Source organism: Cladophialophora immunda (assembly GCF_000835495.1).
Source record: "Cladophialophora immunda strain CBS 83496 unplaced genomic scaffold supercont1.3, whole genome shotgun sequence".
NCBI classification, from domain to species: Eukaryota; Fungi; Ascomycota; class Eurotiomycetes; order Chaetothyriales; family Herpotrichiellaceae; genus Cladophialophora; species Cladophialophora immunda.
The window spans coordinates 5,251,378-5,277,969 of NW_015622543.1; the positions used below are offsets into that span (position 1 = coordinate 5,251,378).

At 53.3% G+C, this 26,592-nt stretch overlaps 9 protein-coding genes across 9 annotated transcripts; 4 read left to right on the forward strand and 5 right to left on the reverse strand.

The window, feature by feature from the left end:
• Positions 1–204: 204 nt before the first annotated feature.
• PV07_06185 (uncharacterized protein) lies at positions 205–1,165 on the forward strand (the record flags this gene model as incomplete). Its single annotated transcript, XM_016393140.1, has 2 exons — positions 205–520; positions 715–1,165. Exons 1-2 carry the CDS (start codon positions 441–443, stop codon positions 1,163–1,165), a joined length of 531 nt encoding a protein of 176 aa, XP_016250659.1. The 5' UTR covers positions 205–440.
• PV07_06186 (uncharacterized protein) lies at positions 1,153–2,434 on the reverse strand. Its single transcript, XM_016393141.1, has 2 exons — positions 1,816–2,434; positions 1,153–1,682 (listed from the first exon to the last, which is right to left on the reverse strand). Exons 1-2 carry the CDS (start codon positions 1,873–1,875, stop codon positions 1,383–1,385), a joined length of 360 nt encoding a protein of 119 aa, XP_016250660.1. The 5' UTR covers positions 1,876–2,434; the 3' UTR covers positions 1,153–1,382.
• Positions 2,435–2,609: 175 nt separating this feature from the next.
• Positions 2,610–6,798, reverse strand: PV07_06187 (uncharacterized protein). The gene is made up of 2 exons (XM_016393142.1): positions 6,563–6,798; positions 2,610–6,507 (listed from the first exon to the last, which is right to left on the reverse strand). Exons 1-2 carry the CDS (start codon positions 6,728–6,730, stop codon positions 2,686–2,688), a joined length of 3,990 nt encoding a protein of 1,329 aa, XP_016250661.1. The 5' UTR covers positions 6,731–6,798; the 3' UTR covers positions 2,610–2,685.
• Positions 6,799–6,976: 178 nt separating this feature from the next.
• PV07_06188 (uncharacterized protein) lies at positions 6,977–14,893 on the forward strand. Its single transcript, XM_016393143.1, has one exon. It carries the CDS (start codon positions 7,198–7,200, stop codon positions 14,644–14,646), a length of 7,449 nt encoding a protein of 2,482 aa, XP_016250662.1. The 5' UTR covers positions 6,977–7,197; the 3' UTR covers positions 14,647–14,893.
• Positions 14,894–15,677: 784 nt separating this feature from the next.
• PV07_06189 (uncharacterized protein) lies at positions 15,678–16,479 on the reverse strand (the record flags this gene model as incomplete). The annotated part of the gene is made up of 2 exons (XM_016393144.1): positions 15,678–16,298; positions 16,354–16,479. The coding sequence occupies 2 exons, from the start codon at positions 16,477–16,479 to the stop codon at positions 15,678–15,680; spliced, it is 747 nt and encodes a 248-aa protein (XP_016250663.1).
• Positions 16,480–16,682: 203 nt separating this feature from the next.
• Positions 16,683–18,311, reverse strand: PV07_06190 (uncharacterized protein; the record flags this gene model as incomplete). Its single annotated transcript, XM_016393145.1, has 2 exons — positions 16,683–18,010; positions 18,203–18,311. The coding sequence occupies 2 exons, from the start codon at positions 18,309–18,311 to the stop codon at positions 16,683–16,685; spliced, it is 1,437 nt and encodes a 478-aa protein (XP_016250664.1).
• A 512-nt stretch (positions 18,312–18,823) lies between these two features.
• Positions 18,824–20,444, forward strand: PV07_06191 (uncharacterized protein; the record flags this gene model as incomplete). The annotated part of the gene is made up of 8 exons (XM_016393146.1): positions 18,824–18,922; positions 18,976–19,045; positions 19,098–19,113; positions 19,179–19,549; positions 19,617–19,687; positions 19,753–19,922; positions 19,985–20,104; positions 20,189–20,444. Exons 1-8 carry the CDS (start codon positions 18,875–18,877, stop codon positions 20,442–20,444), a joined length of 1,122 nt encoding a protein of 373 aa, XP_016250665.1. The 5' UTR covers positions 18,824–18,874.
• A 445-nt stretch (positions 20,445–20,889) lies between these two features.
• Positions 20,890–26,410, reverse strand: PV07_06192 (phosphatidylserine decarboxylase). The gene is made up of 4 exons (XM_016393147.1): positions 25,844–26,410; positions 25,746–25,790; positions 22,841–25,690; positions 20,890–22,777 (listed from the first exon to the last, which is right to left on the reverse strand). The coding sequence occupies exons 1-4, from the start codon at positions 26,042–26,044 to the stop codon at positions 22,559–22,561; spliced, it is 3,315 nt and encodes a 1,104-aa protein (XP_016250666.1). The 5' UTR covers positions 26,045–26,410; the 3' UTR covers positions 20,890–22,558.
• On the forward strand, positions 21,079–22,191 carry PV07_06193 (uncharacterized protein; the record flags this gene model as incomplete). The annotated part of the gene is made up of 1 exon (XM_016393148.1): positions 21,079–22,191. The coding sequence occupies one exon, from the start codon at positions 21,079–21,081 to the stop codon at positions 22,189–22,191; it is 1,113 nt and encodes a 370-aa protein (XP_016250667.1).
• Positions 26,411–26,592: the final 182 nt, after the last annotated feature.

Sequence of the window (26,592 nt, forward strand, 5' to 3'; positions counted from 1 at the left end):
CTCTTAATGAATTGTCTTTGTAACTTCTCTATTCCTCCGTACGAGAGCAGTGCTTGTGAATGGACCTATTGATCAACAGGCGAGGCTGGACGAGGCTGAGTCGGTAAAAGTATCACGTCCGGGGGAGCAATTCTTATGTCATCAGCCGAGGTATTCAATCGTCAATCGTCCATCTTCCATCTCCATGCTGCCGCAAGGCTTCGACCGACATTTCTGGGGGCGAGGAACCTACGAGCACCCATAGATCCTGAAACGATCCATCATCCCCGGAGAAACCTGCGGTGCGCGAACTGTCGCTTTGTGGTCGGAGCTAGGGTGGGCTATAATACCTGGTGTCGTTTCCCCCAACTGGATATTTGACGGTATCTTTCATCCCCCACTCAAGGGAGCTCGGGACCTTCAGATTATATCGAGGGGATCGATATCGCTCCGTCGCAAGGATGCTGGGCCTCGATATCGCGGCGAAGCGGAAACGCAAGATCTCGGATTACCCGTACCGCCTGGAGTACCGGACAAGATGGTAAGCAGAGTACCTCTATCACCATCACCACAACCAGCATCTCTCTCTCCCCCCCCTTTCCTTCACCACGGCCCCCGGAGACCTAGCTACTATATTGCTATTCCCATCCCTTCGCACCATCCACCAAACCCCCAACGCACAGACATTCTATCCTATTTTCTAGTCTCGACATATTTCTAACACCAGTCACAAAGGAGCGACAACGACGTCTTCGGCCACATGAACAACCCGTACTACGGGGTGCTGTGCGACAGCGTGGCGAACCAGTACCTGATCGAGCGGTGCGGGTACACGATGCACCAGTCCCCGCAGGCCGCCATCATCGCGCACACCTACTTCGACTACTTCGGCAGCGTCGAGTACCCCGGCGTGCTCGAGGTCGGGCTGCGCGTCGCCCGCCTCGGCAAATCGAGCGTGCTCTACGAGGTCGGCGTGTTCAAGCGCGGCGACCCCGTCGTCAAGGCCGTCGGTGGTAGCATGCACGTCTGGGTCAGCAATCAGGGGGGCGTGCTCGGGCGGCCCGTCCCCGAGGGCATGCCGGCGCATGTGAGGCGCGGGTATGAGGCGCTGATGGAGCCTGGGGCTGTAGGGGGAGGAACAGCGGAGGGGGAGGGAGAGGAAGGGAAGCGAAAGGCGAAGTTGTGATTGACGGACTGGCTGGGCTTGACACTAGACCTTGTGTGTATCAATCAATCAATGCATTTTTGATCTGTTGTTTCTCGCATCTCTGCCTGCAAGGATGTCGGGTAAAAGAGTAACAAAATACAACCCCTTCCATCCACCCATCTTTCCCTTCCCTTCCCTTCCTCAGGTCCCCTCTCCTTCAGAGACCAACTTCATCACTTTCCCATCACATCGCCGGCTATTGCATCAAGGTCAGCACGGACATGACCCCGCCCAACCCGGTCACCGCGCCCGTCGCCCGGTCGCCGTGCCCGACATACCACGCGCTGCTTGCGCAGTACAGCGCGGCGGCCAACCCGGTGATGGCGCGGTCGACGGCGGTCCAGGTTGCCGGGTCGCGCTGCGCCAGCTGGAACGTGAACAGCGCGGCGATGCCGAAGAAGACGCTGCCCTGGTACCAGCCCGCCTTGGCGTAGCAGCGCAGCAGCGCCGGGAGGGAGGACCACGGCGGCAGGGCGAAGGTGTTGAGGCCGTGGACCTGCGGATTGTTAGTTAGTGAGCGGAGAGAGAGACCTGGATGCAACAGGTGCGTAAGGAGGACAAGAGGGGGAAAGGAGGGAGGTTTCCACCCCCAGAGATGAATGACACCTGGATGTGATGTGATCACGTACCGTGTGTCCCACTGCCACGAGGGCGTGGGTGATGCTGGTGGCCAACACAACCCGGGACATCCTTCTGCGCGTGTGCGTGTGCGTGTTGTCGACCTGTGAACAGGCCTCTTCCGAGTCTGGTGGTGGTCGCTTGGTTTGTACCGAATTCGCAGAGTGTCGAAACTGAATCCTCAACACTGGCTTTATCGTTTGCTCGATTTGCGCGGTCCGTCAGTTCTGGCTGGCTGGCTGGCTGACTGGGTCGCTCTGTCACCACCTCCTGTTTATACCACTGCTTGCAGAGTCGGCGACGTCGTGGGCCGCGACGTGCCCTGGCCCTCGTGAATAATATTGGATCGCCGGAGCCGCCTGGATAAAAGCAATAAGACCGCACCGCACACCCGGTTCTACCGACGCGACAGTCGCCCGGTGGCAAGAATTCGAGGATGATTGTGTGTGTGTGTGTGTGTGTGTGTGCTTCCTGGAGCTTGGAGTGATAAAGGCGCAATTAAACTAGTCGTGACAGGTGACAGATGAACACAACACACAAGCGCCGGGTTTTGATACGATGGACCAGATGCACTCGGTCCTGATGAGATCGATTGGTTTATCTACTTCTTGACATCTCCCACAATCCTTTCGGGCAGCGTTGCAGCTGACATTCGTTCCTCTTGGCTTCCGAGCTGAAGTTCTATTCAGTTGCTTGGTGAGGCGCGGAACCGAGGCTTTCGTGCGTAGCTGAACGGCGCACCGTCGCGGGACGATATTTGGCCCGAATTCGCCTCGACATTGGCGACGACGGTCCACGGTCGAATGCTGTTTCGAGTACGTTCACAGGCTGGAACGCTCAATCATTTACACGAGGTACACCTGTAGTCCATTGTGCTGCTTCTATCTCCCCGAACAAACCACAACGCTGACATCACTGCCCTGCTTCTTCCTGTTCTGCCCCGACGACGAACCACCGACAGTCTCGGTCGAAGCCCAGCCCTTCTTCTCACCAGCCAACCTCGCATACTGCTGTTCGAACGTCGTAAAGGCCGTGCTTGTCCCTCTCCAAAATCTCCGTGTTGAGGCTCGCTTCTTTACCCGGACCGACGAGCTCCTGGTCGTATTAGCTGTCACCGATTCTGGTCTGGCTTCGGCCACAGGCTTTTGTGGATTGACAAATAGGTCTGCTGATAGTTCAGGGGGCTTCCGCGGTTCGGGCGTGGTGGTAGGTACAGACGTCTTCATCGCTGGCTCTGGAGACTCGTTCTTGAGTGCCGTCCGTTGCCAAAGACTCCTCTCAACGTCTGGCGTTCCTAATCCGGGCGATGCGGTGTGAGCAGCCTCTTCACGCCATCTTTCGATGGAGTCAATGCGGTCTTCGACAGCCTGCTCTCCAGCTTCGGGGAGACACTTAACCCGCCGTTGCTGTCGAGCAATCGTTTCTTTTCCCGTCAATACTTTTGCTGTCTCGATTGACGGAACCGGGGCGCCCGCCAAAATGTGGCTTCGCTGATGTATCGAGACCTCATCGAGAGTCGACCTTCGTAGTGTTCCTTCTCGACTTGGAAGCCTTTCGAGCGTAGAAGGTCTGATAATCCTTTTGTGGTGGCTGGGGTCTTCAATGAAGCCATGGAAGAACTCAACAAATCCCACAGCTGCGGTGCCTACAGTCCTTACATACGGCTGGTAACTATGAAAATGGTGGAAGACTGCATCGTCCAGATGGGAGGGATGGATCGACTTGGGCCACGGCTCACGGATCCAGATTTCCTTGACAAAGCAGTACGAATTGAGGAAGTCGTCCGCGTTCCCTTGATAGTCCGGGTATGCTGCCCGATACCTTGCGAACACACCGTCAGCTGCGCCTGGCTCGTCCGCCATGACTCTGACTTCGCCATTGTCCACTTCACCGTAGCTAGACTGACGGGTGATCGGTGTCGACGACCGCCTCGGTGCATTGATTGTATAGAATAGCTGTCGATGGCGTCCCCCCTGCTTTGGTGAGGGTTGCATGGGACCGCTACTGCTGTCGTCGTCTGCCATCGATGACGGGTGAGAATGTCGTGTTGACGCTTTGGGGTTATCCATCGTCCGTGAGGTCTCCAGGCGACGCTGCCTCCTTTCCTCACACACTGGAACCTCGCTGGTGCGACCCGTTGCTATTGGAGGCGGGGAAATAGGACGTCGTAAAGAGTCCTCGAGCCTGTCAACCTGCGGTAGTCGCTGCTCGCGATATTCTACCGTTCTCTTGGTAACCGCTACGTTTTCAGGATCGGGGTTCGTGACTTCCTGCTCTTGCCGCTGCTTTTTGGTCGGAACGTCACCGCTTCCCGAATTTGTTCGTTTTCGTTTTGCTGATATAGAAATCACCTCGCGAGTCTCAGTCATGCCCTCTCCACGAGCCTTTTCACTATTTCCAGGAGCAGCTTTTTCGGGCGATCCTGGGCTGTTTCCTGCCACAATGTCACAGTCTTGTCCTCCAGCGGCCATGTCGGCGTCAAGAACCTTTTCTCCCGTCGTCTCAGAGCTACAGAGTCGAGAGCCAGGGCCGTCGCTATCACCACGGGAATTCGGCAGATCTCGCTGGTCAGGACGAGCCTCCATCTTTCTTTGCGAGCTCGCGCTTGAAGAAAGTGTATTGTCCAAGTTGGCATTGCGGTTAGGACTCGAGGCCTTGCCTAGGTTGGCATCTTCCAGCTTCCTCACGTCAACCACTTGTGGTTCAAAGTTTGCTATCAGGAGGCTATTTTGATCCGAGTCCGGGGTTGGATTTGAGCTCGCACCCGTCGGTGCGGCCTCGATGCTTCGTTCTGCAGTTCCGATCGCAGTAACAACTCCTGAGCTTGATTCAAAGTAGGTTCCGGGGACGAAAGTCGAAGTAGGATTTCCATCATCGACCCCTTTCTTGGAAACGATCGAAGTGATTCGCGAAGCAAGGAGCTTGGGCAAATTTGAGCCTTTGCTGCTGTATGGCGTCCTCGTGACTTGTATTTTCTTTGAACTGGAGCCATCTGATAGCTCTGCAACCATGGAAGGCGTGTCCTCTTGGGACGAGCTCTTGTTACTCAGATCAGTATGCTGGAATTGGGGAGAATGTGGTGCCTCCTCGGCCGAAGATCTTGGACCGGCATTCCGATGTGAACCTGGTCCCAAAAAGAGAGGCCTATGATCATGTAACATTGATTGAGCTTCAAGACCCCGTTCCTGACTGGCGGAGCTACTGAGTGACGGTTCCTGGAGACTTGACATTCCGATCTCTTCTTTTTCTCCACTATCAGCGAGGTGTAAAGTTCGTTTCTGTCGCGTCGTCAGGTCTGGAGGAGGACTGCTCGAAGGTAATCTAGTCGCTCGACGCTGTTGCGTTGGGGGGCTCTGAGACCACTCGGCAAATTCCTCGGAATCGCTCTCATTCCCCTCGCTGGGATGGGCTGATTTCGGCGCTTGATCTTGTCCATCTTGACTTGGACATGGATCTTGTGAAATCTCAGGCTCTACATTCTTCGAGCGCAGTGCGGGATCGCTCGCGTGTTTATCTGCAGCGTCCGAGAGTTGTACGAGGAGGGGTAGAGGCACTTCTCCTGGCCTCTGTGTGCGACCAACAAGAGGTGGCTGCCAACTGTCTCCGGAGTCCAAAAGCGAAGCCAACAATTTTGCTTGTTGTCGCGGTATCTTTTGACTGTGTCTGGGAAGATATCTGCATGCTGACGCCTCCTTTCGCCAACGTTGAAAGGGTTTATGAGGCTCTTCAGCCGATGGCGGGACAACAACTCGGTTTCCGGGACTGAGTTTTGTGGATGGACTGGGTGGCTCTTCCTGGTTGTGGTCCGCTGACTTTTTAGGAGATTCTTGAATGTTGCCTCCAAGCTCAGACACTTCCACGGGACTGCTTTTGTCATTGTCTGTTGTGATGACAGGAGTAACCTGAAGTCGCGATGGGTTAGCGTTTGCCGAGCGCGAGGGAGGCCTAGGCGCAGGTCTCAATCCCTGGCCACTTGTCGTGGATGGAAGCAATAGCGATTCGTTACGGGGCGTAGTGCTTTCCGCTGTAGGTGTGCCAGAGTCTGCTTTTGGTGCAGGCTGCTGTGTCTGCTTTGAACGGAAACAGTCTGCAGAGCCGCTTAGTCCTTGGATATTATCGGGCGACGGCAGAAAATGATCCTCGTTGCTAGGGATGGCCGAGTCTTTTGCTTTTCGAGAGGTCGACTCGGACGGGATGGTCAGGCTCCAACTACTGAGGCAATTTGGAACTTGGGTACAGAATGGTTGCTGAGAGACATTTTGCTCATTATCCTCAGCATCGCCATCAGAGGTTGCAAACCCCTCGATTGCCCGTGTATTGATATCAACCTGCGACTTGAAAGAGTCGGGACTGCCGCAGGATGCCGGTGTTGAGAGACCACGGTTGCGCCTTTTCACGACCCAATATTTGGACATCCTTTCGCGTACATCTTGATCCTCAGTGACAGCACAGCCTGAAGAAAAGCTTTGTTCCACCCGGTCTGTCTCATCCAAAATCTTGAAGGCTGCAATCTCTAGCAATGGTTTCGGTGGGTTGACATGGGGAGTGACTCGGAGGACGGGATCGACGAGGTGTAAGAGTGCTCCATGCTGGGCACCTGAAACTGTTATTTCAGCTGCGGTGCCCTTGGTGAAGATGGCCTCTATTTTGTGTATTCCGTCTGATATCTCCCCCCGTGGTTCTGTTGTACCAAGTTTGGGCGGCTGATGCAAAGGGTCAACAATGTAGGCTCGACAAATTGCGCGGACTCGTCTTTACCTTCAGGAGAACCACAGTCTTTTGACATGGCGCACCGTAACTTGCTTTCAGTTTATCGTCAATTTTCTGGAATCGATACTCGACTGAGTGGCATCCTTCGACTTCGCCAAACCACGCATCAAGACTGGACTTGATGAAATCGGCCAGCCATGGCTTCGAGGATTCCATAGGCCCCGGTAGAGCAATACATTCGAATATACAAGATTGGGTGGATGAGTCGCATTATTCGTTGTGAGTGTTTTGGGGTGCCGCATCCGTGCCCGCTTGCTGGTGGGCGGTTTGACGCGTTCCGACGCGACTCCCTCTGCCAAGGCAGTGACGTTAGCGGTCGGATAATTGAAGTGATCCCTTGTCGGACGAAGTAAGTGGCGCAGACAGCGGGCTCCTGCGGGTTCGTCCCATGTTTCTGTGGAGAAATGATCGCATTCACATCCACGATACAACGCCTCAAGGCCGCTGCATGCATTGTTGTTGATGGTGGCAGACATCTTCTCAACCGTGGGCATATCTGTTACCCTTCCTCGAGATGAGTCCACGAGCATGACGCTGTCCGAGTCTCATCACGATAACCGTCTGAATGTGGGCGGAAGGCCTCCAGATTGACGCCCAACGACTAGACAACAAAGCCTCACACCATGCCCCCTTCTTCCACTGCTTCCATCCCACCGGACAAGGACAAGGACATCCAGAAGGACAGGGACAGCCCTTCCGCCTCCTCCATTTTCCTCCCCCTCGGAAGGAGAGCTCGTCGAGACTCTAAGTCATCCTTGTCTCACGATCTTGACCAAGATGCCCTCAACCACGCTCTCAACAGCATCCATACTGCGGCATCCCAGTCAAACCACCTGACGGTCTTCAACGACTACACCGATCCCCCGACCGCCTCCTCTCAAACGGAGAACAAGTCTTTGGCAAGCGAAATACAAGGAGGCATATCTGGCTTGTACAACAAATTGAAGGCTACCGTGGGTGTCACCAAGGACGGCGAAGAGAACCATCAAGAAGCATCATCTGCTCTTGCAGTGGGAGATGATCGAGCCAGCTCGAAAGTCAGTTCTGGCCTCACATCCAAGGCGCCGTCGCCACGCCTGACAGCCTCAGACGCCACGGTTCCAACCGATGCGGCCCTCTCGAAGGCGTCGTCAAAGGCTACTAGCATTTCGAAACCCTCCATACCTTCTACTCCCGCTCTTCGCTCGCCCACCGGCCCTCCCCAGCCTTCTTCTCACCTTGCTGACCCTTCGGTCACTTCGGTCAACATCCATGCTGTCGGCTCGGCAAATCATTCGAGGGCTGGCTCAGCGTTCGAGCTTGAGTCTCCCCATGAACGGAGTTTAACAGCTTCTGCAGACAGCGAAAGTCTGCGCAAAGCCCTCTCCAAGCAGGCAACCGAGACCTCTTTTTCTGAGAGGGGGAACAAGCTGATAACGTCGCCCCTCCTGGGTGCGAGGGGGATGACCGCCTCCCACGATCGAGGGCTATCAACTGCCTCAAATCACAGTCACTATAGCCACGTCGATGGTGTCGCCAGCCCGCCTTTGCTGGCATCCCCTCAGGCGGAGCGACCAGCAGCTCGTGTAGTGATGGCGAACAGACAGGACATCCCTTCGCAGCAGAGGCATACCAACCCATTGGACCTCTTGGCTGAAAATGCGGTCAACTCGACGAAAGGATCGTCATCCTCCCAAAGTAAACCTAATGAACTCTCTGGCTTAAAATCACCCCTGCTATCGTCTTTGGAGCAGAGGCCGTCCGAGAAACTTGCTCCCAAAATAAGCCAGTCAAGATTGCCGGGGTTCTACGCCTCTCGAACGGCTTCATCGGATTCGTCGGTCTCTGCTGGTCTGTTGCGTGCAAATCTGGATCATCTCGATGATGAGACGCGTAGTATTGTCATAAATCGCACTCATCAAGTAAGACCGATCAGCAAGCTGCGCAGCAAGTTGTTGAGCAAGGAATTCTGGATGCGAGATGAGAATGCAAAAGACTGCTTCCATTGTGGCGAGCAATTCACTACATTCCGACGAAAGCACCATTGTCGCACGTGCGGTCAGATTTTTGACAACAAGTGCACAGTTGTCATCAGCGGGAGTCATTTTGGATCCAACAGTGCCGTTCGAGTCTGCAAACCTTGCGAATCAATCATCACTTCCCACGACGACGACTCTTCTGATTACTCGGCTGAGGATCTGGCTTTGACGGAATCGACTGCCCGGCCACGAACTCCCGAGCCCGCTCTGTTTACTCGCGGCCTCCCCCGATTTGAGGATGACAATACTTCGGTCACTTCGCAGTCTTTGGAACAGATGGCCAGGACGCCCACGATGAGTTTTCCGGTGCGACGAGCTTTTGATGGAGCCAACCGCAATTCCGCCGTGCTGGAATTTGATACGACTGATCGACCACTCCCTCGGCCAAGCTCTTCCAGGTCCTTGAAAGCCACTCATTCTATTGGCCACAGCCACAAGAGACACCACTCCAGGCACCAGCACATACGCAATTTCAAAGCCTACCATGAAGACAGAGCACCTTTCCAACGTCGTGCTGCTGAGGACGGGCTCAAAGCTGGCAAGTCTTCAGCCTTCCATCGAGATAGCATCATTGACCCGGATCTCGCACAATATCTTTCAGATGACCCTTCAAGTGAGGAGGACCAGTCTATCAACGAAGCCCTGAACCAAGATAAATTGTCCCGCAGCGAACCTGACAGCGACAAGAGCGCGATAGGTGGCCTCTTGGCAGCCGTACGCAAAGGTCGTTCTCGCCTCGGGGATCGGAGTATCGCTGGATTTCTCAACTTGGGAAAAGAAGCGGACGAAGTTAGTGTCATTAGTTCTCGCAACATTGAAGCACTCAAAGGTTCTCGGAAGCGGAACCTTAGTGTTTCAAGCAGTATACATCGCGGCACGCCCAGAACAACCAGGGAGCGATTGCAAATACTTATTCCCGGGAATCAAGATGATCAGCAAGACGGTTTAGCCGATTCAGCAAGTATCTACCGAGGCCGATCGAGAATGATTCGAAGTGCGTCCATGCACGGAATGGCCGCGCCAGCCATGGAGCTCAATCGTGCAAGTATCCAACATGTGCATAAAATGCTCCAGCAGCTTCTCAGAGATGCGAACATACCCAAAGTCCAAAGTTGGGAGGATGCTCTGATTCCGATCTTGCTCAAAGCGACTGACGACGTCGACCCAGATGTTCAGGGCGGAGACGACATAGACATTCGCAACTACGTCAAGCTGAAAAAGATACCCGGAGGCAAACCTGGTGACACTGCATACATCTCTGGCTTGATCTTCACGAAAAATGTGGCCTTGAAGAGTATGGCTCGGTCCCACACAAATCCCAAGATTTTAATCATCACTTTCGCGCTTGAGTATGCCAGGCACGAACAACATTTTATGAGTCTGGATCCGGTCATCAGACAAGAAAAGGAATATCTTGCCAATCTTGTTGGCCGCATCGCCGCTCTGAAGCCAGACGTTCTGTTAGCTCAGCGCAACATATCTGGCCTCGCTCTTGAGCTACTTGAAAAGGCCAAAATAACGACGATTTTCAATGTAAAGTCATCGGTGCTCGAAGCTGTATCGCGGTGCACGGAGGCCCGCGTCGTCCATTCTATGGACAAGCTAACCTCCTTGTCAGATCCATTCGGGCGCTGCGATTCCTTTGAAGTGAAGACTTTCGTGGCTGATGGGCGAAGGAAAACATACGTATATCTCTCGGGTTGTCCACCTCAGCTTGGGTGTACAATTGCACTCAGGGGTGCCGACCGGCAGACCTTGTCCAAGATCAAACGCGTCACCGAATTCATGGTTTACGTCGTCTATAATTTGAAACTCGAAACTTGTTTGATGAGGGATGAGTTTGCCTTGATACCGAGCGCATCTTCTGCAAACGCCTCTGAGACAACAGTCAATATCCAAGCGAAAACTGCGATAACAGAGAATGAAAGCCCGTCGCAAGATGCCAACGGGAATACGGAAAAGGGTGACAGCCATGTCGCCGAGGCCGGGAACGTCTCGAATGCCGAAATCATTGCTTTGGAAAAAGAAGTCCGTTTTGCTCAGGCAGTCAGGACGGATAGCGCAGATTCTGCACACATACCAGATGACATACCTGTGCCTACGTTTTATGAAGACCTGGTCCTCAAGCATGAAACCCGCATCCTTTCGGCCTCGCCATTCGTCAAATTCATGCAGCCATATCTTCTCATGCGTGCGAGAGAGTTGGAAAGACGCGTGGCGTATCTTAAGCGGCTTCGTGATCAGGATCTCTCGGCTGAACAGACCATGGAAGATAAGGGCAAGACCTCCAAGTTCACCTTGATCCAGCCAGAGATGGTGCATAGACCTCTTGCTGGGGCCGGCAAGAAGGTTCGCGAGATCATTCACGCGGTACACGACGCTGAGTATGACAAGGCAGTCTACAACTACGAAAGCCAGAAAAAACAGTGGGAGACCTACCTCTCCGGAAACCGCAATCTCTTCGACCCCTTCGCTCACCAGAACATTGTCGTTTTGTTCAGTCTAGTTTCCACAGAGACATCTGTTCCCTGTTCTGGCCCAGATCTCCTTGCCTTTAGTTTCTACAACGAACATGAGACCGAAGCCGAATTCGAGGCGGATTGTACTCTTGGGCAATACGTTGAGGATCTTTGCTACCGGGCCAATGACATCTGCCCTTCCGACGCCTGCGAAAAGAAAATGCATGAACATCATCGTCAGTACGTTCACGGCGAAGCGCAGATCACAGTATTCGTACAACCATATCCCTCCAAGATGCGTGGCTTCCAGGATGTGATTTTGATGTGGAGCCAATGCAAGATCTGCGGTGTAGAGACCACTGTTACTCCAATGTCCACAAGTACCTGGAAGTACTCGTTTGGAAAGTATCTGGAACTCTCATTCTGGAGTGCAGATCTCCACGCCCGGGCCGGTATCTGCCCGCATGATCTGCATAGAGATCATTTCCGATTCTTTGGGTACAAGGACTTTGCCCTTCGAGTTCATTACGATCCAATCGATCTCCTCGAGATCATTGTGCCAAGGATGAGGCTTACCTGGAAAATCGACAACGACTTGAAGTTCCGCAATGACTTTTACACACGCTTGGAGCATCGCATCACGAAGTTTATGGTGTCTGTCAAGCTTCGTCTGAAGAACATTAATGCAGAGGCTGTCTTGCCAGAAACAGCCGACGCGTGTCGCACGGAGATTGAACGACTGACGAAGAAAGCCAATGAAGAACATGCAAGCCTGATTAAACAGCTTCAAGAACGATATACGAATACGAGATACTGGGAGACAATCCCGCTTAACGCTGTTCTGCGGGCTACGCAAGAAAAGGTGTCCGAATGGGACGATTCGTTTGCAGATTTCGAAAGAAATTACTTCCCTTCGGAAACAGATATTCACCGACTTGCGACCCTTCAACTTAAGAAGATCTTCCTTGATCGCGACGTCTCGGTCTCATCTTTGAAGTCCGATGATGAAGGAACGACCACGCCTCCAACGGAAGAGATCGTTGACGAGAAAAGGGAGGCTGGAGAGACACCAACTGAGGGGCGGCGACCCAGTAAGCTTTCACCCGAGAAAACACAGAGCTTTCTTCAAAGCGTACTTGAGGAACATGCCACTAGCCCTGCAGAAGACATTGGCATCTCAGCGGTGCCAGAGGTCACCAAGTCGGATGTGCAGAGCCTCCCTTCCGTTTTGGATGGCCCCCGCAATGTTGAAGATGTGAAACACCTCGATCTGGCGGTAGCATCTCCAGCCCAACAGGCGATCCTTGCTGCAGAAGATATGACCCCGCAGAATTCATTGATTTCCACCCTGGATCACACCGGTAATGACGAAACTTGTGGAAATGGAATCGGCAGTTCCATCTCTGACAAAGTCGAAATATCACCAGAAACACCAGAGATCGTTGTCTCATCTCAACAGACCCAGCCAATAGATCTGCCTCAGAATGGCGGCCATGGCGCCTCTCCAACCAATGTGCTGCGGAGGCGGATAGATGGGAAATCCTCACCGGCGCTCGCTCGAGCTCACTCGCAGCCTGCTGGCTCTGCCGCACTTCGCTCATCCGCTGCGCAGACAACTCCGAGTACTTTGTCGGCCGTCAATGCGATGAACGGCTTTCCTAAGCAGAGTCCGGCACTATCTGCTCATAGCAGCGATGCCGATCTAAACATCCCCGAGAAAAAGCTCTCTGAACGACTGGGCTTTTCACACTTGAAGAATAAGACGTTCTCAAAAGGTCAGTCGCTGATCCCGCGAGCGGTCACGAACCGGAAAGAGTCTAGGGTCTCCAACCTTGCCAAACACTTTGAGCAGCTCAGTCGCGAGTTCGAGCGAGAGCGGATCCGTGAGAGAAGACTACGCGCTGCAAGGAATATGCAATCGAGAGTGTATCCTCTGGCAGCATCGAAACCCATCGTGGAGGTCTTTAAGGACGTCGATGTGGCTGTGAATGAACGAGGTGATTCCGATGATATCTTTGGCAAGGATGATGAACCTCTGCTGGAGGAGACAGGCAAGACCTCAGGCACCGCCGAAGGCATGGCCGCGATTGGATCACCAGAGGAAGGCGGGACTGGGCTTCATGTGGAAGAGCCGGCAACCGACACTGCGGAGAACGACACTGACGTTCCACCTTCAAGCCATGCGCCTTCGGAAGCTGAGGAACAGAGTGATATTGATGAAGCCGAGGAAGAGATCTTTCTGCCAGACTCGCCCGAAGACCTCATGCGGATGTCTCAAGAAGACATTGATCTCAAGGAATTGCCCAAGCATGAGCGGACCTCGCTGATGAAGATGCTAACAAATTTCTGGGCTGAGCGGTCTTCGAGCGGTTGGACCAATCTGGAATATCCTCTGGGAGCATCTGAGCACATCTTCGCCGATTGCGACATTATTGTGCGCGAGGACGAGCCAAGTTCTATCATTGCCTTTGCGTTAGATTCCCATGATTACACGACTATGCTTCAAAACATGCAGAACCGCGCTCCGCAAGAGGACGTAATGCATGAGTTCAGTGGCCACGACCACGCCGACGACCTGCAATCCGAAGTCATGCATTCGCTCCTTCGCAAGACAGGGACTCACCTCAAATACCAATTCCAAGAAGGGCCGGCAAAGATGCTTTGCAAGATCTTCTTCGCCGAGCAATTTGATGCCGTGCGCAGGAAATGTGGCGTCGCCGATCGATTTGTCGAATCACTCTCAAGATGCCTGAAATGGGATTCCAAGGGTGGCAAGACCAGGTCCCTCTTCTTGAAAACCCTGGATGATCGGTTCATCTTGAAGTCCTTGTCACCCATCGAAACGCAGTCCTTCCTCAAGTTCGCGCCGAACTACTTCCAAATCATGTCCGAGGCCTTCTTCCACGAGTTGCCCTCGGTGATTGCGAAGATGTTTGGCTTCTACCAGATCATTGTGAAAAATTCTGCCACAGGTCTCGAGTATAATTGGTTTCTACTCGTGATGGAGAATCTGTTCTATGATCGCGTCCCGACACGCATCTTTGACTTGAAGGGAAGCATGCGAAACCGCAAGATGAACGCCACAGGCGAAAAGGGCGAGGTTTTGCTGGACGAGAACATGGTGGAATTCATCTATGAATCACCCCTCTTTGCTCGCGAGCATAGCAAGAAACTTTTGAGGTCCTCTGTCCACAACGACACCCTATTCCTTGCGCGCCAAAACGTCATGGACTATTCGCTCATGGTCGCCATCGACGAGAATCGGAAAGAGCTTGTCGTGGGTATCATTGACTGTATACGCACTTATACATGGGACAAGAAACTCGAAAGTTGGATCAAAGATCGTGGCCTTGTCCCAGTCCGTGGCGGAAACAAGAACAGGCCAACAGTGACATCCCCCCGAGAATATAAAAGAAGATTTCGAGAGGCCATGAACCGGTATGTCTTGGAGGCGCCCGACTGCTGGCATCAGTTCAAGCCGGTGAGAATGGAGAGGCGATTGTTGGAAGGGAGAGGTGAGAAGGATCTCAGTGGAGTAGATGGAGGAAGGGATCAGGATGGGGAGAAGGAGAACGAAGTAGAGCTTTTCTCTTAGAGGGTATTGGGTTAGGACACGTCTGAGGGCCATGATGCCAGACATTGGCGAGGCTGAAACTGAGGTTCATATAACTACAAGGAGAGCCACTGTCATCAGTATTAGCGACGGGCGCCGGTCTTTATTTTGGGTACGGCAATGATATGATGATACTGCCGCCTATTTGGTTGGCCTGGCTAAGAGAATCTCGTTCCTTTGGTTTCGATTTGATCCAACAACTCGGATATATGATGACTGTATGGAAGCCCTTTTTGGAAGTCAGATAGATATAGACGGGGAGCCAACCTGGTCTATCTTGCCAAGAGCGGGATGTCGCATACGAAAGTCTGGGGATGGAGCCAGGTCGATGCATGAAGAGCATCTATCCTGGACGTCATCAATATCATGCGATGTCGATGTCGATGTCGATATGCGATGTTCCAACCGATGTCCCCGCGCAGGACGCCGACTGTGACGCATGGACAGAGAAAATAACGAGGGCAGACGACTCAAGGGCCATAGAACACAAAGGACGGGCGACGTGCAAGCAAAGGACGGAACGTCAGTCAGACAAGACACTCGCCGTTGTTGAAAGCAGCGTCGAACCTGCTTGTCCAGCCCGGTGCCTCCTTTGTCATGCATGGTGAGCAAGACGCGAACCTGGGGTCGAAAAAGGGGCGAGGGGGCAGACAAGATGGACAAGGAACGGACGTCGAGACCATCGACTCCAGGATCAGCGATAGACGATGCATCGGGTTCGCGCTGATAGCCAGGACAGGACGTCGACCTGGCTTGCAAACCGCTGGCTCGCTCGCGGTCTACACGATGCATGCGCGGTGCGGCCACGAAGTAAACAACGTTGAAATGTCATGGAAATGAAGCTCTGTTCTCTCATTTCTGTCTCTTGTAAGGAAAGAGACCCACGGCCTCAGCCGACTCTTGCCACAACGCATTTTCTCACTTGCAGTATGCCGTTGCTCTCGTTCCCACATCTTCCTCGATGTGCCAGCGTGAGCCCCCCAACACAACACAACACAACACAAAACACCCCTCTAGTGCTCGTACACCTCCAGCCCGGCTGGGCGGAGGCGGCCGCTGAACACCGTGTGATAGGTGTCCAGGCCGCCAGCCGCCCCAGCCGTCCTCACGGCCCACTTGCCCAGGTCGCGGCCGTTGGTCAGACCGTTGAGGTTCATGCAGCGCGCGTGCGCCCAGACTCTTGTCACCGGCCTCTTGTTGAGGAAGGCGAGGTCGATGTGGTTGCCGTCGAGGGTGTTGACGCGGGCGGTGAAGTGCCATTTGTGGCCTTTGATCGGCGTGTACTTGAGGCAGACCCAGCAGAGGCGTTGGCTGCGCGGGAACCAAGTCTTGAGTTGCAGCATCAAGATGCGTCGGTCGGAAATGTGTTGGGTGTAGCGTCGCTCGCTGCATGGGCCGGGGGTGCACCAGCGAACCAGACACGGGCGGTCGGTGAGATCCGTCTTGGAGAGCCGAGTGACGTCGGCAAAGTGTTTGCTGGTCAGGCCCAGGGCGATTCGGGATGGCTTGTCGAGGTGGTCCATGATCTTGAGCTGAAGTTCAACCGGGAGCGTGCACAGGGTCAGCTTGGGGTTGCTGCTCGCGTTTTGGGCTCTGATCTGGCGCCTGCGACGAGTGCGACCGCTGAAGAGAATCTAAAACACGGTCAGTCGGTCACGGCAGCGGATCCTGAGGATGAGAACCACGTACACGATGTGGGACGGCGAATTTCTCATGACGACGGATGACTCGAGGCCCGGAGAATGCGTTTGGTGGAACGTGTCGTCGTCTGGGGCGAGCGAAACCGCCACGAACGGAGATAGAGACTCTTGCCATCTTGATGTGAGGAGATATTGTGGACGGTGACCAGATTCAAGACAAGAAAGATAACTCTGGATAAGGTGTTCGTGGGTGACGGAATCGAAGGCACACTGAGCAGAGGCAGACTGGTTTGGCCAAACTTGAATTTCTGCTGACGACGGTCTAGTTCCTGCAAACTTTTGACCTGTGCAGAGACAGTGAATTGCTCTCGGAGCAGATCACCTGCCAGACCACGGAAGACCAAACATCTTTTGATGCCGGAACCTCGTCCACAACAACCAAACGCCTGCCACCGAGCCAACCACGCCCGTTCCTGTCACAGCGAGCAGAACCGTAGTGAGTATTCGCTTCTGGCTCTTTGATCTCTTGATGACCTCGCTGTATCTCATATTGCTGAAGCTGACTCTTGAATATTGGGTTGCCCAACCCAAGCTAGGGACATACTTGTCGAGCCTCTCCTCAATGTACTTGCGCAGTTTGTACAGAGGAGACGTAACGGAAGATCGCATCTCGATGTAATTTGCCAATGCCAAGTCTGCGATGACATGCGCATCCTCCGTTCGTTCGGCGCTATATTGAGCAAGGGCCTCCGCTCTGTTCGGGGTTTGGTCAAGCTTGGAGAACAACACACGGACCGATTCCAATCCTGCATTCATCCCCTGACCATAGAATGGGACCATCGCATTGGCAGCGTCACCCACGATGACGACACTGTCCCCGAAATGGTGGGGTGAACACTTGATGTTGATCAGCGGCAGGTGTGGGTTGCGCTTGAACTGGGCCACCAGGTCGGCAGGCGGGATAAATGTGGTGACTCCCGGGAAATACTTGTCGAAAGTCGAGATCAGCTCTTCATCCGTCCCATTCTCAAGTTTGGTGAATAGCTCAACAGGGCCAAAGAGCGTGCACACAAAAGTCTTGTCGAGGTTGGGGAGGGCGATGAACATGAAACTGCCCGCCGGCCAGATATGCAAGTAAGTGGGGGGCATCGCGAAGGCTCCCTCCTTGGTCGGGGGCATGGTGAACTCGCACCACAAGCAGTCTATATATATTTGAGAATAGTCCATGCGGGCAAACTTCATCATATGATGCCTCGTGGAAGAATGGGCACCATCGGCGCCGATGCAGAAATCGAAGGACACCTCGATCTCCTTGGGACGGTCTGACGGAGCGGTACTGTTTTTGTCCGTGGCCTCGAACCAAGCTTTCTTCTTCCGGAAATCCGCGCCTGTCATCTTGTGCTGGAAGAAGAACTTGACATTTGGTAGCGAGTCCAGATGGTCGAGGAGAACCTTGTTGAGCTCTCCGCGGTCGACGGAGCGCTGGAACCGATCGTGAACATCATATGCTTGGGACTGCTGAAGTAAAGCGCCGCTGGAGGAACGAAGATGGAGCATTCGGCCATACATGCGGATCGTCCGCGCCAGGATCTTGTCGAGCAGACCGGCACTGCCTGTTGACCGGATGGCGTTGATTCCCCGCTCGGATAGGGCAAGATTGATGGACTTTGTGAAATTCAGAGGTGTAGTGTCAACATTGCGGAGATCTAGGAAGAGACGTTATTGATTAGCTTCAAGACGAAGGCCATGCGATGATTCAGGGCACACGACCGAGGGAGAAGGGAGAAGGCGAGCTCGAGATCGACGGGTCCGCCCATGAAGGGCGTGCCTCTCACGGTGCTCCTATCATCAGGCATGGAGAGGGCTATGAGTCCGGGTTGTCCAGGGGATGATCATACCATCACGCAGCTCGTATATCTCGACCACAGCCCCACGAGAAGAGGCATAGAGCGCTGCCAGTGACCCGACGGGGCCAGCGCCCACGACTACCACCTTCTTCCCCTCCATCCTCCACTCAAACCAAAGCAGAACAACAAGTGAAGGAGATAACAACAAATATATGCAGCAACACGACCAAAAAGAGACGGCTTTTGGACAAGGACAATGACAGAAGTGATGGATTCAAATCGTGAATGAAGTCAAGATGAATGTCACACGCAGAGTCGGTCGTGACGGTGTCATGCCATGCCATTCAACTTCGGTACAACCTCGGCTGTACCGGAAGGGAAGCTTATCCGAGCCAGGGTGCTTGGCAAGGCTGAGGGGCTTCAGGAGCGACTATCGATGGGTCTCTTCCCCCTGCTTGCATACAGCGGTATTGGACGTCGGAAGAGGTTCAGGAGGTGTTGATATATTGACAGCTCCCTTGGGTGGCACTACGGCCTCCAAAGAACTAGTCACGTTTTGTTTTCGGAAGTGGATCGAAGGAGAGTCTGTCGTCGGATAAGTTCTTTTCCGCGCTGGGACTTCTGCTACAAGAAAGGCACGGCATCTTCTCTTGACATTACAACGACTACCGTTCTCTGCTTCTATTGTCCACTTGCAAAGGATCAGTGCGTCAAATTGTCGTCATGGAATCAGAAGGACGGCGTGAGCCTCCAAAACCACCAGTCAAGATTGTGAGTTTGCTCCGAGTGGCCCGTGTACCCTGCATGTCTCTGACAAGACAAAGGTTGTCGCAGGAGCAAGTGGTCTTATAGGGAAGAGGCATTTGCAGCATGTGGTCGAGGAACCGGAAGCTGGTGAGTCTGCAAATACCCTGAGACATGAACGGAGTTGATAAACTTGGAGCAGAGCTTGTGGCAATCATGTAAGCCAACTCCTGCCGCACGTGTCAGTCAACAGTCCCCTAGCTTATAGTATTGACCAACATAGCGATCCCGATGTGGTCGGCTCTGAGCTTGCAAGTCAGCACCACTGCCCATGTTTTCGAGTGGTGCCTGACTTCCTGGCTTCGTTGGAAGCCGGAGAGATCTCGGCAGATGCAGTCATTCTGGCCACGCCGAACCATACGCACGCACCTTTGGCCACACAATTCGTGGTAGCAGGCCTAGCAGTACTGGTCGAGAAGCCATTCACCGCAACGGGTGCTGAAGGACGCGCTCTCTTGAAGGCCCGCAGCGAGGCTCCTTTGGGGAAGGCTGTCATCATGGTCGGTCATCACCGAAGGCATAACCCTTACACCATCGCTGTCAAAAAGGCAATCGATGAAGGGCGCCTCGGGAGAATTGTTGCCATCAATGGAGGTAAAATTATGCATCTCCAAAACCGGAGCCAGGTCTCTTTAAGATGTCGTTACTGATCAACCAATAGTATGGGCAATGCGCAAGCCACCCGAATACTTTGCCGTCGACTGGCGGCGACAACTAGGCTCGGGAGGAGTTGTATGAAGTCTCTAAGAATTGAAAAGGCACTCTGACACTTACGCGTTATGTTGACGAGCATGCAGGTCTTGAACAACGCAATCCACGAAATCGACATCCTTCAATACCTGCTGGGCGATATCGTTGAGGTCTATGCCGTTGAAGGCGTCAAAGAGAGAACTCACCCGGTGGATGAGACGGTCCTTACTACTATGAAATTTGCCAGTGGCGCGGTGGGATCCTTCTTGTTCTCCGAGTAGGGAATCTTCCTCACTCCCCAGCTGGAACCTGATGGCTAACCTGTTGGTCGTCGAACAGCACTGCAACGTCGCCGCATGCTTGGGAAGCCGCGACCGGGGAGAACCCTCACATCCCCGCCGCCGGCGAGACATGCCTCACGATCTTTGGCACGAAAGGATCAGTAGGAATTCCTGCACTGTATGTTTGCGTCCTTGGTTACGAAACATGCTAGTTGTGTTTTCTGAGACAGAATTACTGAACCTTGCTAAACCATATCTCAAGGACACGATTCCACCAGGACGACCGTACGTCTCAAGAGCAGAACTGGTCTTTTCCATTATCAAGAGACGACACACTGAAAGAGCAGATTGATGACACTCCGCCCTTGTCCCGCCAGCTGAGACAGCTCATCGCCGCAGTGCGTGGTGAGGCAGAACCGAACTGTCCTGCCGAAGACGGGTTGCGCGCGGTCATGGTGGTCGAGGCGATATTGAAGAGTCTCGCGAGGCGCGAACCGGTGATTGTTGAGCAGGTGTAGACCTCTCTCTGAGATTACTCGAACGGTGCGACGCAGGGATCCGTGGCGGAAATACGAAACTCAATCCTAGAGACGCTAAGAGAAAGACAGAGATGAGACCCCGCGGATATAGTGAAGGCTCAAATAGAAACCCACCTATACGATCTCCTCGCAGACGGACTACGTCAATCGGCCCTCGCGGAGAGTTCAGTTCAAAGTTCGATGCTCCTCATTTTGCGGGACACCGAGGTACTGAAACCAAGCCTCGTCACCAGCGCAAGGAACAAGGCTGTCCACGTTATATAGCCAAAGTTAATGTGGTGGATTATCTCGATGCGGGACCTCAACGTCCCGCATTTTCCCACTTTCCCTCCCAGCTTGCATGGAAGGACACCATGTAAGGCACCCGCCTCGCCGCTTCCTAGAACAGGCCCGCGTTGCGAGGGTGCAGAAGAAGAAGCTGTACTATTCGTGTAACATGTAGGATCTGCCCCGGCATCTCCTTGCATACATAGAACGGGGTTATATAACCGGAGGGAAAGCCCTCGACTGGTTCAGCGTAGAACAGTACTCTCTGGTCTCTTATGAAAAGCAACTCTTTTCGCCCTGTAAGAAGTCCTACACGCGGAAATACGAGAGAAAACGATAAACGAAAATGGAGAAAATAGATGTCCACGCCCATGCCATTCCTCCGTCCTATCGCGCCCGCCTCGTCGCGCACAACCACGAGCGCCCGGACGGCATGCCGTACATACCGGCCTGGAGCCCCTCTTCGCACCTCTCGTTCATGGAGAGGATGGGCATTTCCACGTCCATACTGAGCATTACTTCGCCAGGGACGTATTTGGTTCAGGGCGACGACGACCTGAACCGCAAGATCACGCGCGAAGCCAACGACGACCTGGCGGGGATCTGCAGGGAGAACCCGGACAAGTTCAGGTTCTTCGCGAGTCTGCCGCTGCCGGATGTGGAGGGGACGCTGGCTGAAATCGATCGCGTCCTCGATCAGAATGACAAGTCGAGTGAGCAGACGGGGCTCGCGAAGGGTAGGATGTGCGTCGGATTCGTCATTCTGTCCAATGCCGCTGGGATTTACCCTGGAGACAAGTCTCTTGCGCCGGTATGGGACAAGCTGAATCAGCGTAAAGCGGTCGTCTTCGTCCATCCAACCAGTTGTCATTTATGCCCGTCTTCTGCCTCTGCAGGCCATGAGGAAGCGCAAGCAGCGTCTGTACCAGCAACTTCACCAAACGGCGGCAGAGCAGTCCCTTCATACCACCCGATCCCTGTCTTCCCAAATCCGATGTTGGAATTCCCCTTCGACACGACGAGGGCGATTGTATCCCTAATCCTCAACGGCACAATTCAACGGAATCCAGATATTCGAATCATAATCCCCCATGCTGGTGCCGTGCTCCCACCCTTGATTGCACGCTTTGCGGCTGTGTCCTCATTCATGGTCCAAGTGGCCTCGGCTACGGGGCGAGATGCCGGTGTCATCGCGGTTTCCGAACAGGAGGTCAAGGACATCTTTGCGCGCCAGTGCTACTTTGACCTTTCTGGCACGCCGTATCCGGACCACTTGAAGATGTTGCTGCTGGTGATGCCAGATGCCCAACGCATACTGTACGGAACGGACTATCCGTTCACCCCTGGCGATGCACTTGTCGCAGCGAGGGCAGTCCTGGACGGTGCTTTATTGCAATTCTTTCCCGGAGACAAGGCAGACAAGGTCATGAGGAAAAACGCCGAAGACGTCTTTGCGTAGAATGTGTAAGAAATTAGAAAGCTAGGGACTCACCGTTAATGATGAAGAGCACACCCCTTCCACAATCTGTATAGTGGATTCGGGCCTGGTTCAACGTCTTTGAGCTCGGACTAGCGGATGTTGTCGCGCGTTGTGGTTTTGCTTCTTTCGTGATATAGTAGAGCAAGCACGATATATTGGAACCTAAGCAACGAGTGTTGAAGGCTTCGCCAGTGTTTCGCAGTTTCCAAGCCTAACATTTAGATGAATACCTTGTTTCCCATGCCCGGCATTGCATATGCATTTGGTCCAACTCGAGCAGGTCGTCCTCGATTCTGACGCTCCGTCTTGGTTGATCGTACATTCATCTCGTCGTCCAGGGTAGTTGTTATGAGACATTTGCCGGATGCAGTGAGCTCATTGCATCGCCTGACTCTATGTCTGGAGGTGTTATACCATAGTTGTCCATGTCAGGCGCAATGCTGCCCTCAATTCGCCGCCTGGCTTCCTGCCTATCCTCCATGGTAATACTGCTCTCGTCTTTCTTCATATCCGGCCGGTGTGGCTCGACGTTCGGCGAGTGTCCAATGGACATACCGGCACGGAGCTGAGGAGTAGAGCGTCAGTGACCGTCACACGTAGAATGCAATCTTGTGAAGGTAAAACCTACCAATGTCTCCAGAGCTCCAGTGCTGTTGTCGACCAGGTCTCCATCATACACCATTTTCCCCGGTTCGAAGAACAAGAGGATGGTGCTGCCGCCAAATTTGAAATATCCAAGCTCTTCAGCTCGTTTGACCCGCTCCCCTGGTTTCCGAGTAATAACGGTGGATCCGACCATCATGGCACCGATGCAGACGTACATGATCCTGCCGTGCGCAACAGAATCGATGGGTACCAACACCCTGATATTTTCGCCATAGACATCCAGTGCCGATCGTATGGCCATGGGATTGACCGTATAGTATTCACCCTCGATAGCCTTCGGGGTTCCCAAGGTACCGTCGACAGGAATGTGGAAACGATGATAATCTTGAGGCGCAAGTCTGAAAATACCCATGCTGCCACCTTTGTATCGTTTCGCTTCCAATGGATACGCCTCGCCAAATAATTTCTCAAGCGAGTAATCTCTGCCTTTGACCCAGATTCGTGTCGCATCATCAATTGTATTGAACACAACGGACCGACAATCTGCGGGAGAGACGATAATTTCATGTCGGTCCGGTGCACTGCAAGGCCGAGCGTTTGGTTTCAAGGCTCGGTAGAAGAATTCGTTGAAATTCCGGAAGTCGGAAGTTGGCAGCAGCACTTCCGACATGTCGAGCTGGTGGAAGGCAATAAATCCAGGAATTTGGGCCACCGAGGCTGGGTCATCAAACTTCTTGCCCTGTTTGATTGATAACGACCGTAGCATCTTTTTGATTCGTTTCTTTTCCATTTCGCCAGCGCCCAATCCTTTATAGAGCAAGCGGATGCCAATGCGAACGTATACAGACATTCGTTCTTCGTTGATCTGCCCCGTGATCCGGTCTTGAACAAGAATATTGGCGCTGTTAGCGCCCAGCTTATAGCCTCCGTAGCTGATCTTGGTGATGACCTTGGAGTACCACTTCCGCTGAGCTTGGCTTTGGGTCACGAAACCGCCCATCACCAGGTTGTTGACTTGTCTCCAGTCCGAGCTGGCACAAGTGGCAATGTGCGTTATAATGTCGGCCTCGGTGCGCTTGTTCAGTTTCGGCTGGTGGCATATTGGACACTCCCGGATCTCGATTACGTGCTCTTCGTCTCCTTCATCCGCAAGGTCATTTCCGAGCAATTTCCCTTCCTCACCCGCAGCGCCAGTGGGTTCTTGTGTAATGCTTGGTACTTCATCGTTGTTGCTAACCTTGGGGGGAATGATATCTTTGTGTGTCGAAAATATTTCGGCGCTCTTGATCTTCTCCAGTTGGGACTTCTTTTGGCTGCTCTTCTGCAATTGTTCCTCCAGACACATGACTGCTTGGTCAAAGGTCAAATCCACCTCCCCAACATCTTCGTTTTCGGCGGCAAATCTCCTGAAGAAGCTGTCAATCGTTGATTCTTTCAGAGTCGAGCCTAGCGTATCAAGCATTGTGGTGAATTCGATCTTGCTGATCCGCTTACTGTCATCTGCGTCATACTGCTTCAACATTGCTCTCCAGAACTGTTGCCTCAGCGCCTTGTAGGACAGGTATCGCCCGCGAATGTGGAGCTCCGGACTATGCTTGTCTTCCCATCGTTCCTTGTTTTTCAATTCCAATGGAATCACGTACGGGATCATGGTCGGGTCTTCTGCCGGCTGAGCTGGTAGGGGGTCAATGCCGGCGGGCAACTTCAAATTATTTCCGTTATTGTCGGACGGCATACTGGTAGGTGGTGGAGGCCGACTGGCGTCGTCACTACTCGTGCTGTTATTCGTGCTGGACAGCGATATCTGAGAGTCGTCTTTTTTCAACCCGGGTCTCGACATCTTTGTTAAACTATTGGCTGACGTGGTGCGTGACAAGGGTATGCGGAATCTGCCCTTTTGCTGCATTGCCGGCGAATATTCTGGTGGCTCGGGAAGGTCATAGAGACCAGTTTCTGGATCCTCCTTGGGAGCGGACTGGATCATTTTCTGCAGGGGGAATGATGTCGAAGCCACGAAATCGTTGCCCGACAAGCTGTCTCGATCAATCACGCTGAATGTGAAGGAGAAGCCAACCTCATTGCGTTTGACCTGAAAGACCATCTTCTCATTATAAACCGGGTTCAGATTATGCCGAACCACTTTTGTTCGGAGGATCTTGCGACCTAATGCAGTAACCACGAAGGGGTCCATATCGAAGGAAGTTCGGGTCATATTCCGTTCAGGTGGTAGATCGTTGATCTTGACAATCTCCAAGAAAATAATGCCATTGACATCATTGTCCTCTGAAAGGAAATTGTAAGCTCTTGCCGCAATCGATCGGCGACGGAGACGTGCAAGTCGTTTCTTCTTGGCTTTCTTATCAGCAGTTTCCGGTTTCTGCGGGGATTCGGTCTCGGTGACGGATTCCTCTTGATCTTCGTCAAGCTCATCAAAGTCATCGTCTGCCGCTAGTTCATCTATATTGGAGGAGACACGGGACAATTCGTCGTCTTCTTCCTCAGCTCCGAGATATGCTTGGAACTTTTTCCGAATCTCATCCGGGCTAGCAGATGGATTCGCAGAGTCGACAAGAGAGAACTGCATGTACACCTCTCCAGACACGTTGCTCTGTTTCTTCGATGCTGGTCTCCGCGAGTTCAGCCTGTACCATTTAGGCTGGGTCTGTATCTGCCCATTGGGGAAGATATCCTCGATCGGGATATCAAACTCGCCCATATAATCTTTACCGAAGCGGTCTTTGTCCCAGCACATGCATTCAAGTAGGGGAACGCCTGTCAAAGGCATATCGAAGCATATCTTCCATTCCGGATTGAGAGTCTTTGCGATCGAGGGTGTAGACTGCTTCGCATTGCCGAGGGTAACCACAAGGTACTATGAAGATTGTTAAGGATACTCTGGCTTGCAAGGGAGGGGGTTACAAACGTACAGGGTCGGAGGTGCCAGATCTGTCTTTTGGTGCCAGATTTCTCGCCTGCAGAGACGGTGAGCGGCTGCCTAAGTCGATTCCGACAGGAGGACAAATACCTTGATGACATAGACTTTGAGGATAAGTGGTTTTTGATCAACTAGGGCCACGGTGCTGTTGTTGTTACTCCCAAGTCCTGGGGGACTAGGCCGTCTGCTGCCATTTCCATTGCCCGCAGAACCACTCGCACCCTGATCTTTGTCCTTGTGTTTTATTCCTCCAAGTTGGCTCAGGCCTCGAGGAAGCGATATGTGCACCATGTTTGGTGTCGTTGAAGGAGGTCAGAATCGTCGGATGGTCACGGTGGTGCCGACGCCGTTTTGACCATGCGTAGGAGTCAGGCAATCGGGCAGTGGGACTGAGGCTGAAACAGGTTCGATTGAAGCTGAAAGAGAAGGATTGAGGGGTTCGGGGGCGGACCCAAGTCGGAGGAATTACAGGGAGGGCGGATCTCGAAAGCAGCGTAACGGATTCTTGCTGAGACCAAGGAAATCTATAGGGTGAAATAGGAGGAACCGGCGAGGTGAAACCGGTTCGGGAACGTTGTAGATGCTGCTTGTGTCTGGCGCAGGTTGTGTCGGTGTGGCCACGTCGGCGACCCTTTTTGAGGGGGTTTGTTGAAGTAGTGGAGGGTGCGAAGAGGGATGCGCCAGGTGCGTCGTGGGTATGATGCCATAGTTTTCTCACTAGTAAGAAGGTACGAGGGGCAGCTCGGCAGCTCCTCCTGCGCTATCTCAGGGCTCAGGGCGCAGGCCAAAGGGTTCAGAGCAATGCATACGTATGCAACTCAACTAGCTTTCACCAACTC

Coding starts and splice junctions, on each gene's coding strand:
- PV07_06188 (XM_016393143.1), top strand. CDS start 7,198: ATGCCCCCTTCTTCCACTGCTTCCATCCCACCGGACAAGGACAAGGAC.
- PV07_06186 (XM_016393141.1), bottom strand. CDS start 1,875: ATGTCCCGGGTTGTGTTGGCCACCAGCATCACCCACGCCCTCGTGGCA. Junction 1,683..1,815: donor TCGTGGCAGTGGGACACACG/GTACGTGATCAC, acceptor AACAATCCGCAG/GTCCACGGCCTCAACACCTT.
- PV07_06192 (XM_016393147.1), bottom strand. CDS start 26,044: ATGGTGCACATATCGCTTCCTCGAGGCCTGAGCCAACTTGGAGGAATA. Junction 25,691..25,745: donor GATCTGGCACCTCCGACCCT/GTACGTTTGTAA, acceptor CAATCTTCATAG/TACCTTGTGGTTACCCTCGG. Junction 22,778..22,840: donor CTGGAGCTCTGGAGACATTG/GTAGGTTTTACC, acceptor TCTACTCCTCAG/CTCCGTGCCGGTATGTCCAT.
- PV07_06187 (XM_016393142.1), bottom strand. CDS start 6,730: ATGGAATCCTCGAAGCCATGGCTGGCCGATTTCATCAAGTCCAGTCTT. Junction 6,508..6,562: donor AGACTGTGGTTCTCCTGAAG/GTAAAGACGAGT, acceptor CCTTTGCATCAG/CCGCCCAAACTTGGTACAAC.